The 13,765-nt window shown below is 47.5% G+C and overlaps 1 protein-coding gene across 2 annotated transcripts in view; it reads left to right on the top strand.

The window, feature by feature from the left end:
- The window catches only part of LOC139380874 (serine/threonine-protein phosphatase 6 regulatory ankyrin repeat subunit B-like), a 69,698-nt gene that overhangs the window by 13,149 nt on the left and 42,784 nt on the right, over positions 1-13,765 (top strand). For both annotated transcript variants that reach the window (XM_071124014.1, XM_071124013.1), the window contains exons 4-11: positions 2,046-2,116; positions 9,419-9,619; positions 10,137-10,224; positions 10,906-11,048; positions 12,141-12,353; positions 12,498-12,576; positions 12,818-12,932; positions 13,181-13,263. In XM_071124014.1, the coding sequence (XP_070980115.1) occupies positions 2,046-2,116; positions 9,419-9,619; positions 10,137-10,224; positions 10,906-11,048; positions 12,141-12,353; positions 12,498-12,576; positions 12,818-12,932; positions 13,181-13,263 (993 nt within the window). The remainder of the gene's footprint in view (positions 1-2,045; positions 2,117-9,418; positions 9,620-10,136; positions 10,225-10,905; positions 11,049-12,140; positions 12,354-12,497; positions 12,577-12,817; positions 12,933-13,180; positions 13,264-13,765) is intronic.

Genomic DNA, 13,765 nt, shown 5'->3' with positions numbered 1-13,765 from the left:
AATGGTTAAAGGACACAAGATAAAATAAATAAGCATAAATATGGGTTGTATTTACAATGGTGTTTGTTCTTCACTGGTTGCCCTTTTCTCGTGGCAACAGGTCACAAATATTGCTGCTGTGATGGCACACTGTGGAATTTCACCCAGTAGATATGGGAGTTTTCCAAAATTGGATTTGTTTTCGAATTCTTTGTGGATCTGTGTAATCTGAGGGAAATATGTCTCTCTAATATGGTCATACATTGGGCAGGAGGTTAGGAAGTGCAGCTCAGTTTCCACCTCATTTTGTGGGCATTGAGTACATAGCCTGTCTTCTCTTGAGTGCCAGGTCTGCCTACGGCGGCCTTTCTCAATAGCAAGGCTATGCTCACTGAGTCTGTACATAGTCAAAGCTTTCCTTAATTTTGGGTCAGTCATAGTGGTCAGGTATTCTGCCGCTGTGTACTCTCTGTGTAGGGCCAAATAGCATTCTAGTTTGCTCTGTTTTTTTGTTAATTCTTTCCAATATGTCAAGTAATTATCTTTTTGTTTTCTCATGATTTGGTTGGGTCTAATTGTGCTGCTGTCCTGGGGCTCTGTAGGGTGTGTTTGTGTTTGTGAACAGAGCCCCAGGACCAGCTTGCTTAGGGACTCTTCTCCAGGTTCATCTCTCTGTAGGTGATGGCTTTGTTATGGAAGGTTTGGGAATCACTTCCTTTTAGGTGGTTATAGAATTTAACGGCTCTTTTCTGGATTTTGATAATTAGTGGGTATCGGCCTAATTCTGCTCTGCATGCATTATTTGGTGTTCTACGTTGTACAAGGAGGATATTTTTGCAGAATTCTGCGTGCAGAGTCTCAATTTGGTGTTTGTCCCATTTTGTGAAGTCCTGGTTGGTGAGCGGACCCCAGACCTCACAACCATAAAGGGCAATGGGCTCTATGACTGATTCAAGTATTTTTAGCCAAATCCTAATTGGTATGTTGAAATTTATGTTCCTTTTGATGGCATAGAATGCCCTTCTTGCCTTGTCTCTCAGATCGTTCACAGCTTTGTGGAAGTTACCTGTGGCGCTGATGTTTAGGCCAAGGTATGTATAGTTTTTTGTGTGCTCTAGGGCAACAGTGTCTAGATGGAATTTGTATTTGTGGTCCTGGTGACTGGACCTTTTTTGGAACACCATTATTTTGGTCTTACTGAGATTTACTGTTAGGGCCCAGGTCTGACAGAATCTGTGCATAAGATCTAGGTGCTGCTGTAGGCCCTCCTTGGTTGGTGACAGAAGCACCAGATCATCAGCAAACAGCAGACATTTGACTTTGGATTCTAGCAGGGTGAGGCCGGGTTCTTCAGACTTTTCTAGTGCCCGTGCCAATTCGTTGATATATATGTTGAAGAGGGTGGGGCTTAAGCTGCATCCCTGTCTCACCCCACGACCCTGTGTGAAGAAATGTGTGTGTTTTTTGCCAATTTTAACCGCACACTTGTTGTTTGTGTACATGGATTTTATAATGTCGTATGTTTTACCCCCAACACCACTTTCCATCAGTTTGTATAGCAGACCCTCATGCCAAATTGAGTCGAAGGCTTTTTTGAAATCAACAAAGCATGAGAAGACTTTGCCTTTGTTTTGGTTTGTTTAGTTGTCAATTAGGGTGTGCAGGGTGAATACATGGTCTGTTGTACGGTAATTTGGTAAAAAGCCAATTTGACATTTGCTCAGTACATTGTTTTCATTGAGGAAATGTACGAGTCTGCTGTTAATGATAATGCAGAGGATTTTCCCAAGGTTACTGTTGACGCATATACCACGGTAGTTATTGGGGTCAAATGTGTCTCCACTTTTGTGGATTGGGGTGATCAGTCCTTGGTTCCAAATATTGGGGAAGATGCCAGAGCTAAGGATGAGCTCTCTCTCTCTCTCTCTCTCTCTCTCTCTCTCTCTCTCTCTCTCTCTCTCTCTCTCTCTCTCTATATATAAATATATATATATATATATATATATATATATATATATATATATATATATCTATCCCTCTCTCTTTCTCTCTCTATCTCTCTCTAGGGGCGCGGGTCAACGCCAAAGACAGTATGTGGCTCACCCCTCTCCACCGTGCGGTGGCATCCTGTAGTGAGGTGGGTCAGTGGACACACACACACTCACACACACACACACACACACACACACACACATTGCACAGGATCTACTCATGCGTGAGCGTACTGTGGCCCTGACACACACGCACGCACGCACGCACGCACGCACACACACACACACACACACACACACACACACACACACACACACACACAGCACACACACACAGTGACAGGCAGCAAACAGCATGGCGACACATTCTTAGGGACCCATGCTGAGACACAGGTGGTAAGAAGCTAAACAGCCTAAAAAGAACAGCAGGATCTGTGGTGGAGAGGAGAGGACATGACAGGACAGGAGAGCAGAGCAGAGGAGCTGAGAGGAGCGGAGAGGAGCTGAGCTGAGCGGAGAGGAGTGGAGCTGAGAGGAGAGGAGTGGAGAGGAGCTGAGCGGAGAGGAGAGGAGCTGAGAGGAGAGGAGAGGAGCTGAGAGAAGAGGAGCTGAGAGGAGAGGAGCTGAGAGGAGAGGAGCTGAGCGGAGAGGAGCGGAGCTAAGAGGAGAGGAGCTGAGCTGAGAGGAGTGGAGAGGAGCTGAGTGGAGAGGAGCTGAGTGGAGAGGAACTGAGCTGAGTGGAGAGGAGCGGAGAGGAGAGGAACTGAGTGGAGAGGAGTGAGAGGAGATGAGCTGAGTGGAGAGGAGCAGAGAGGAGAGAAGCTGAGCTGAGAGGAGCTGAGCGGAGAGGAGTGGAGCTGAGAGGAGAGGAGCTGAGTGGAGAGGAGCTGAGCGGAGAGGAGAGGAGCTGAGAAGAGAGGAGCTGAGCTGAGAGGAGTGGAGAGGAGCTGAGTGGAGAGGAGCTGAGTGGAGAGGAACTGAGCTGAGTGGAGAGGAGCGGAGAGGAGAGGAACTGAGTGGAGAGGAGTGAGAGGAGAGGAGCTGAGTGGAGAGGAGCAGAGAGGAGAGGAGCTGAGTGGAGAGGAGAGGAGCTGAGTAGAGAGGAGCTGAGCGGAGAGGAGCTGAGCAGAGAGGACTGCACACTTAGCTATAATCACCAATCTGACCATCGTCCACCACTCTCTGCTCTGTGTGCCAGTCAGTTAGGAATGCATTAGCAGTAGCACACAGCATAGAAACCAGACCCATAACAGAGTCATAGCAATCTGTCAACACAGCCAACACAATACCTTGTGTCAGTCCCCTGGATTCAATCTAGGGTAGCTTAGGATCGACTCACTCACTAATGTGTGTGCCTGTGTATGAACTTTGAATATGTGCATCTCAGTATATGTCTATAAATGAATGCATATGTTTATTGAATGTCTCTAGTTGTTGAATATGTCCTTCTCTGTTGAGAAAGGTATGTAAAGGTAACTGGCAAAAATAATGGAAACACCAGAGTAAATGAGGGTTCTGGCAGCTCTGTTATTGTATGGGATTCATTTTCCTGGAATGGTTTAGCTCCCGAGGAGCTGGCGAGGAGAGCCCCAGAGGACAACGTGGGCTAGGTGCTTACGGTCTCCATGGAGGACGTACTGAAGGGAAGACATTCATTTTCAATCTCCCTCTAGCTCGGACCGCTACCTCCACCTGCTTCAAGATGTCCACTATCATCCCCGTGCCCAAGAAAGGGAAAGTAACTGAACTGAATGACTACCGTCCCGTAGCACTCACCTCCGTCATGATGAAGTGCTTCGAGAGTCTAGTCAAAGACCACATCACCTCCTCCCTCCCTGACACACTCAACCCTCTCCAATTCACCTCCTTGCTCCCTGACACACTCAACCCTCTCCAATTCACCTCCTCCCTCCCTGACACACTCAACCCTCTCCAATTCACCTCCTCCCTCCCTGACACACTCAACCCTCTCCAATTCACCTCCTCCCTCCCTGACACACTCAACTCTCTCCAATTTGCCTACCGCCCTGACAGATCCACAGGTGACGCAATTGCCATTGCACTGCAAGCTACCCTCACCCACCTGGACAAGAGGAATGCATTTGTGACGATGCTGTTCATCGCCTACAGCTCAACCTTCAATACCATAGTGCCCTCTAAGCTCACCACAAAGCTCACGGCCCTGGGACTGAACTCCTCCCTTTGCAGCTGGGTCGTGGACTTCCTGATGGACCACCCCCAGGTGGTGAAGTTAGGCAACTTTACCTCCTCGACACTGATTCTCAACAAGGGGGACCCAGAAGGGTGCGTCCTCAGTCCCCTCCCGTACTCCCATGACTGCGTGGCTTCACACAGTTCCAACTCCATCATCAAGTTTGCTGACGACACCACAGTAGTAGGTCAAATCAAATCAAATTGTATTGGTCACATACCCGTGTTTAGCAGATGTTATTGCGGGTGTAGCAAAATGCTTGTGCTTCTAGCTCTGACAGTGCAGTAATATCTAACAAGTAATATCTAACAAACTACACAACATATACCCAATACACACAAACCTAAGTAGGAATGAATTAAGACTATATACATATGGACTAGCGATGTCAGAGTGGAACAGACTAAGATACGGTAGAATAGTATAGAAAACAGTATATACATATGAGATGAGTAATACCAGATCTGTAAATTCCTTAAAGTGGCCAGTGATTTCTAGTCTATGCCTATAGGCAGCAGCCTCTAATGTGCAAGTGATGGCTGTTTAACAGTCTGATGGCCTTGAGATAGAAGCTGTTTTTCAGTCTCTCGGTCCCAGCTTTGATGCACCTGTACTGACCTCGCCTTCTGGATGATAGCAGGGTGAACAGGCAGTGGCTCTGTGGTAGATGTCCTTGATGATCTTTTTGGCCTTCCTGTGACATCGGGTGTTGTTGGTGTCCTGTAGGGCGGGTAGATTGCCCCCCGTAATTCGTTGGGCAGACCGTACCACCATCCGGAGAGATTTGTGGTTGCGGGCGGTGCAGTTGCCGTACCAGGCTGTGATACAGCCCGACAGGATGTTTTCAATTGTGCATCTGTAAAAGTTTGTGAGGGTTTTAGGTGGAAAGCTACATTTCTTTAGGCTCCTGAGGAGGCTCTGTTGCACCTTCTTCACCACACTGTCTGTGTGGGTGGTCCATTTCAGTTTGTCAGTGATGTGTATGCCAAGGAACTTGAAGCTTTCCACCTTCTCCACTGTGGTCCCATCGATGTACAGTTGAAGTGGGAAGTTTACTTACACTTAGGTTGTAGTCATTAAAACCACTCCACAAATTTCTTGTTAACAAACTAGAGTTTTGGCAAGTCAGTTAGGACATCTAAACATTTTTTCCAAACATTTCCAAACATTTTTACAGACAGATTATTTCACTTATAATTCACTGAATGACAATTCCAGTGGGTCAGAAGTTTACATACACTAAGTGACTGTGCCTTTAAACAGCTTGGAAAATTCCATAAAATTATGTAATGGCTTTAGAAGCTTCTGATAGGCTAATTGACATAATTTGAGTCAATTGGAGATGTACCGAAAATTGTAGACCTCCACAAGTCTGGTTCATCCTTGGGAGCAATTTCAAATGCCTGAAGGTATCACGTTCATCTGTACAAACAATAGTACGCAAGTGTAAACACCATGGGACCATGGGCAGCCGTCATACTGCTCAGGAAGGAGACCCGCTCAGTCTCCTAGAGGTGAATGTACTTTGGTGCAAAAAGTGCAAATCAGTCCCAGAACGACAGCAAAGGACCTTGTGAAGATGCTGGAGGGAACAGGTACAGTATCTATATCCACAGTAAAACGAGTCCTATATCGACATAACCCGAATGGCCGCTCAGCAAGGAAGAAGCCACTACTCCAAAACCGCCATAAAAAAGCCAAACTCCGGTTTGCAACTGCGCATGGGGACAAATATCGTACTTTTTGGAGAATTGTCCTCTGGTCTGATGAAACAAAAATAGAACTGTTCGGCCATAATGACCATCATTATGTTTGGAGGAAATAAGGGGGACGCTTGCAAGCCGAAGAACACCATCCCAACCGTGAAGTACGGGGGTGGCAGCATCATGTTGTGGAGGTGCTTTGCTGCAGGAGGGACTGGTGCACTTCATAAAATAGATGGCATCATGAGGCGGAAAAATTATGTGGATATATTGAAGCAACATCTCAAGACATCAGTCATGAAGTTAAAGCTTGGTTGCAAATGGGTCTTCCAAATGGACAATGACCCCAAGCATACTTCCAAAGTTGTGGCAAAATGGCTCAAGGACAACAAAGTCAAGGTATTGGAGTGGCCATCACAAAGCCCTGACCTATATCCTATAGAACATTTGTAGGTAGAACTGAAAAAGCCTGTGCGAGCAAGGAGGCCTACAAACCTGACTCAGTTAGTTACAATGCTGAGCTATAGTCAATAAACAACATTCTTACACAGGTATTCCTCTTGTCCAGATGGGATAGGACAGTGTGCAGAGTGATGGCGATGGCATCGTCTGTGGATCTATTGGGGCGGTAAGCAAATTGAAGTGGGTCTAGGGTGTCAGGTAAGGTCGAGGTGATATGATCCTTAACAAGCCTCTCTCAAAGCACTTCATGATGACAGAAGTGAGTGCTATGGGGAGATAGTCATTTAGTTCAGTTGCCTTTGCCCTCTTGGGTACAGGAACAATTGTGGCCATCTTGATACATGTGGGGACAGCAGACTGGGATAGGGAGCGATTTAATATGCCATTAAACACACCTGCCAGCTGGTCTGTGCATGCTCTGAGGACGCGGCTGGGGATGAAGTCTGGGCCGGCAGCCTTGCGAGGGTTAACATGTTTAAATGTTTTACTCACATCGGCCACAGAGGAGGAGAGCCCACAGTCCTTGGTAGCGGGCCGCGTCGGTGGCACTGTGTTATCCTCAAAGCGTGCAAAGAAGGTGTTTAGCCTGTCCGGTAACAAGACGTCCGTCTCGGCGACGTGGCTGGTTTTCCTTTTGTAGTCCGTGATTTCCTGTACTCCCTGCCACATTCTTCTCGTGTCTGAGCCCTTGAATTACGACTCCACTTTGTCTCCATACTGATGTTTAGCTTGTGTGTTTGCCTTGCCCAGTGAATAACTACGCTGTTTATATTCTGACATATTATCGTTGTTGGTCTGATTACCAACAACGACAAGACGGCCTACAGGGAGGAGGTAGGCTGGGCGCTCCGGCATCCTCATCAACAGGGCCGCTGTGGAGACAGTCAAAAACGTCAAGATTATCAGCATGCACATCTCCGAGAAGCTGAAATGGTCAAACCACACAGACACCATGGTGAAGAAGGCACGTCAGCGACTCTTCAACCTAAGGATGCTGAAGAAATTTGTCCTGTCCCAGAGGGACTTCACAGTGTTCTATAGGAGTACCATCGAGAGCATACTGTCAGACTGCATCACAGCCTGATAAGGCAACCCCACCGCCGCGGACCACAAGGTGCTAGAGAGGATGGTGCGCTCAGCCGAGCTCATCAATTGGGTGCACACTGCCTGCCCTCCAGAACACCTACAACACCAGGTGTTGCAAGAAGGCCAAGAAGATCATCAGGAACCTCAGGAAACCAGAGGTTGACCTGTTCTCCCCGCTTCCTTCACTCAGATGCGGGCAATACAGGAGCATCAGGGCGATAACTGGAATACTGGCCAATAGCTTCTACCCTCAGACCATCAGGCTGCTGAATAGCCACTAGGCCATTTGTGGCCTGCTGGAGGTCATTTTGCAGGGCTCTGGCAGTGCTCCTCTTGCTCCTCCTTGCACAAAGGCGGAGGTAGCGGTCCTGCTGCTGGGTTGTTGCCCTCCTACGGCCTCCTCCACGTCTCCTGATGTACTGCCCTGTCTCCCGGTAGCGCCTCCATGCTCTGGACACTACGCTGACAGACACAGCAAACCTTCTTGCCACAGCTCGCATTGATGTGCCATCCTGGATGAGCTGCACTACCTGAGCCACTTGTGTGGGTTGTAGACTCCGTCTCATGCTACCACTAGAGTGAAAGCACTGCCAGCATTCAAAAGTGACCAAAACATCAGCCAGGAAGCATAGGAACTGAGAAGTGGTCTGTGGTCCCCACCTGCAGAACCACTCCTTCATTGGGGGTGTCTTGCTAATTGCCTATAATTTCCACCTGTTGTCTATTCCATTTGCACAACAGCATGTGAAATGTATTGTCAATCAGTGTTGCTTCCTAAGTGGACAGTTTGATTTCACAGAAGTGTGATTGACTTGGAGTTGGATTGTGTTGTTTAAGTGTTATTATTGTTATTATTATTGTAATTATTATTATTGTTATTATTATTATTGTAATTATTATTATTGTTATTATTATTATTGTAATTATTATTATTGTTATTATTATTGTAATTATTATTATTGTTATTATTATTGTAATTATTATTATTGTAATTATTATTATTGTTATTATTATTATTGTAATTATTATTATTGTTATTATTATTATTTATGTATTATTGTTATTATTATTATTTATGTATTATTGTTATTGTTATTATTGTTATTGTTGTTATGATTTATTATTATTATTGTTGTTGTTACTATCCAATTGTTGTTGTTGTTACTATCCATATTTTGACCAGCACTGTTGGAGTCCGGAGCATAAGATTTTCACTGCACCCTGCAGTTATATCTGCATCCCTGTGCATGTGACTAATAAACTCAATCTAATCTAAAATCTAATGTAATCTACTTAACCCCTTAGAGGGCAAGGTAAAGGCCAATAAATACATTCTGAGGGACCTTCAACCTATGGTGAATTATTTTTATCCTGATGGGAGTGGATGACAATCCCCGATCCACAGGGAACAAGGTCACTGAATGGTTTGATGAGCATGAAACGATGTAAACCATATGCCATGGATGTCTCAGTCACCAGATCTCAACCCAATTGATCACTTATGGGAGATTCTGGAGCGGTGCCTGAGACAGAGTTTTCCGCCACCATCAACAAAACCAAATGATGTAATTCTGGTGGAAGAATGGTGTCGCATCCCTCCAATAGAGTTCCAGAGACTAGTATAATCTAGACCAAAGGTGCATTGAAACTGATCTGGCGGCTCGTGGCCCAGCGCCCTACTAAGACTCTGTATGTTGGTGTTTCCTTTATTTTGGCAGTTACCTGTACATTCATGAGTGTTCAGAGGCATTTCCTGTATACATGTTCTTCTGTCTATGCTGATAACACACGTCTCCTACAAACACACACACACACAAACACACACACACACACACACATACACACACACACACACACACACACAAACACACACACACACACACACACACACACACACACACACACACACACACACACACACACACACACACACACACACACACAGTCTCTACTCTCCTGCTGTTCTAACACACTCTGCTCTTCAGGAGGCGGTTCGTGTGCTGATCCGTCACTCTGCTGATGTGAACGCGCGGGATAAGAACTGGCAGACGCCGCTTCACGTTGCCGCTGCCAACAAGGCCCTGCGCTGCGCTGAGGTCATCATCCCGCTGCTGAGCAGCGTCAACGTGTCGGACCGCGGGGGGCGCACCGCCCTGCATCACGCCGCCCTCAACGGGCACATCGAGGTACTGTAGGCGGCGGGGTCTCTTTTCACATCTCTTATTCACATCTCTTACTCACATCTCTTATTTACATCTCTTATTTACGTCCGTACGTATAGTCAGTTAGCCCCAGGCCCAATTCAGGAAGTGAACTGAAATTCTAATTCCAAATTGGAAATGCAATTTACCCCAACCCTCACATGCTCAGTCCCAAATATACCCCTAGTGATACTATCACCTAGGCTCACTAGTGAGTGACAACAATTGTATTAAAATATTGTTGTGTCCAGACATAACACTCCCACACAAGCGTCATGATAGGTGGTAGAGGTAAAGTCATACAGGCATATACTGGAATAATGGTTGTTTTTGCTTAAACACTAGTCAGTATTTAGAATGCTTACATAAAGAGCCTCGCCCACGCTTGGCCCCTACGAGGGACGCATGCACACGCACACACACACCTGAGTCACCACTGGCTGCCTGCTGAGACTGACACACACCACTCACATACTCCCTCTCTTTCTTCCCTCTATTTCAGATGGTTAACCTGCTGCTGGCTAAGGGAGCCAACATCAATGCCTTCGATAAGAAAGATGGCCGCGCGTTGCACTGGGCGGCTTATATGGGTGAGATGTAGACATTAAGAAAGATGGCCGCGCCCTTCCCCGAGTGACTTATATGGGTGAGACATGTAGACATTAAGAAAGATGGCCGCGCCCTTCCCCGAGTGACTTATATGGGTGAGACATGTAGACATTAAGAAAGATGGCCGCGCCCTGCACTGGGTGACTTATATGGGTGAGACATGTAGACATTAAGAAAGATGGCCGCGCCCTTCCCCGAGTGACTTATATGGGTGAGACATGTAGACATTAAGAAAGATGGCCGCGCCCGGCACTGGGTGACTTATATGGGTGAGACATGTAGACATTAAGAAAGATGGCCGCGCCCTTCCCCGGGTGACTTATATGGGTGAGATGTAGACATTAAGAAAGATGGCCGCGCCCTTCCCCGGGTGACTTTTTGGGTGAGATGTAGACATTAAATAGTGTCTGTGCCAAGTCTGCCTCAGGCATTCATATCATTATTTCCATTTCACGAAAGAAAATGTTTTCAGAAATCACTGAGTCACCTACTAGTCAGAGAACTGAGCCAAACAACATTGTTTGCTTTCTTCTGGGATTTCTCTTCACTACTCGTGTTGCTGAACATTTGATAGAAACATGGTTTTGAACAGTTACTTTCTTGTAAGATAACTTGATTGATTCTACAGTGAGTGTGATGATGCTCTGATGCGCCCCCTGCAGGACATCTGGATGTAGTGTGTCTGCTTGTCAGCCAGGGGGCAGAGGTCAGCTGTAAGGACAAGCGAGGTTACACCCCACTACACACGGCCGCTTCTAACGGTCAGATCGCTGTGGTCAAACACCTGCTCAATCTGGCTGTGGAGGTACGGAGACACATGCACACACACACACACACACACACATGGAGGGACACACACATGGAGAGAGACACACACACGGAGAGAGACACACACACGGAGAGACACAATCAGAGAGACACACACATGGAGAGAGACACACATGGAGAGACACACACACGGAGAGAGACACACACATGGAGACACACACACACGGAGAGAGACACACACATGGAGAGAGACACACACATGAAGAGACACACACACGGAGAGAGACACACACATGGTGAGACACACACACGGAGAGAGACACACACATGGAGACACACACACGGAGAGAGACACACACATGGAGAGAGACACACACGGAGAGAGACACACAATCAGAGAGAGACACACACATGGAGAGAGACACACACATGGAGAGACACACGGAGAGAGACACACACACGGAGAGAGACATACACATGGAGAGAGACACACACACGGAGAGAGACACACGGAGAGAGAGACACACACACGGAGAGAGACATACACATGAGAGAGACACACACACGGATAGAGACACACACACGGAGAGAGACACACACACACGGAGAGAGACACACACGGAGAGAGACACACACGGAGAGAGACACACACATGGAGAGAGACACACACATGGAGACACACACATGGAGAGAGACACACACACGGAGAGAGACACACACGGAGAGAGACACACACACGGAGACACACACATGGAGAGAGACACACACACGGAGAGAGACACACACGGAGAGAGACACACACACGGAGAGACACACACACGGAGAGAGACATACACATGGAGAGACACACACACGGAGAGAGACACACACATGGAGAGAGACACACAGAGAGAGACACACACACGGAGAGACACACACACGGAGAGAGACACACATGGAGAGAGACACACAGAGAGAGATACACAGAGAGAGACACACACACGGAGAGGGACACACACGGAGAGACACACACATGGAGAGAGACACACAGAGAGAGACACACACACGGAGAGGGACACACACACGGAGAGGGACACACATTTAAGTAGTGTGTAGTGTGATGATGACTCGTTCTCCTCTGTGACTGCAGATAGATGAGACCAATGTGGTTGGTAACACAGCTCTGCACTTAGCCTGTTTCAACGGTCAGGATGCTGTGGTCAGTGAGCTGATAGACTACGGAGCTAACGTCAGCCAGCCCAACAACAAGGGTTTCACCCCCCTGCACTTCGCTGCAGCCTCCACCCACGGAGCCCTCTGTCTGGAGTTCCTGGTCAACAACGGGGCTGACGTCAACGTCCAGGTGAGGGTAGGGCCTAAGAGTGGTGAGAGAATGAATGGTCTCACTGAGTTTCTCTGGATCAGTGTTTCTGTATCAGACTGTTCATTCTACAATTCAGCCCCCTGGTCTATGATGTCACTCCCAACTTTGTTCTGTCTCTCTCAGAGTCGGGATGGGAAGAGCCCCCTCCACATGACAGCGGTCCACGGCCGCTTCACTCGCTCCCAGACACTCATCCAGAATGGTAATACCTGTGTGTCTGTATGTGTGTGTGTGTCTGTATGTGTGTGTGTATGTGTGTGTGTGTGTGTGTGTGTGTGTGTGTGTCTGTATGTGTGTGTGTGTGTGTCTGTATGTGTGTGTGTGTGTGTGTGTGTGTGTGTGTGTGTGTGTGTGTGTGTGTCTGTATGTGTGTGTGTGTGTGTGTGTGTGTGTGTGTACAGTATGTGTGTGAATCTGAGTTCACTAGTCTTACTGTACTGTAGGTGGGGAGATTGACAGTGTGGACAAGGAAGGGAACACTCCTCTCCACATTGCTGCTCGCTATGGTCACGAGCTCCTCATTAACACACTCATCACCAGCGGAGCTGACTGCACAAGGTATGTGTGTGTGTGTGTGTGTGTGTGTGGGGGGGGGGGGGGGTTGGATCCCGTTCCTTTCACTTGTTTTATTGTAGTATAGAGGTACAGTATGACTTTATAGTAAAGACCTCTGTCTGTCTGTCTGTCTGTCTGTCTGTATGTCTGTCTGTCTGTCTGTCTGTCTGTCTGTCTCTCTCTCTCTCTCTCTCTCTCTCTCTCTATCTCTCTCTCTCTCTCTCTCTCTCTCTCTCTCTCTCTCTCTCTAGACGAGGGGTCCATGGTATGTTTCCTCTGCACCTGGCTGCTATGAATGCCCACTCAGACTGCTGCCAGAAGCTGCTCTCCTCAGGTAACCTACCAGCACTGAGCCATTGGCTGCTCTCCTCAGGTAACCTACCAGCACTAAGCCATTGGCTGCTCTCCTGGTAACCTACCAGCACTAAGCCATTGGCTGCTCTCCTGGTAACCTACCAGCACTAAGCCATTGGCTGCTCTCCTGGTAACCTACCAGCACTAAGCCATTGGCTGCTCTCCTGGTAACCTACCAGCACTAAGCCATTGGCTGCTCTCCTGGTAACCTACCAGCACCAAGCCATTGGCTGCTCTCCTCACTTAACCTACCAGCACTAAGCCATTGGCTGCTCTCCTCAGGTAACCTACCAGCACCAAGCCATTGGCTGCTCTCCTCAGGTAACCTACCAGCACTAAGCCATTGGCTGCTCTCCTCAGGTAACCTACCAGCACTAAGCCATTGGCTGCTCTCCTCAGGTAACCTACCAGCACTAATCAATTGAATGCTCTCCTCAGGTAACCTACCAGCACTAAGCCATTGGCTGCTCTCCTCAGGTAAC

Source organism: Oncorhynchus clarkii, chromosome 22 (assembly GCF_045791955.1).
Source record: "Oncorhynchus clarkii lewisi isolate Uvic-CL-2024 chromosome 22, UVic_Ocla_1.0, whole genome shotgun sequence".
NCBI lineage: Eukaryota > Metazoa > Chordata > Actinopteri > Salmoniformes > Salmonidae > Oncorhynchus > Oncorhynchus clarkii.
The sequence above is the reverse complement of the archived record's forward strand: the minus strand, read 5'-3'. Positions and strand labels throughout refer to the sequence as shown.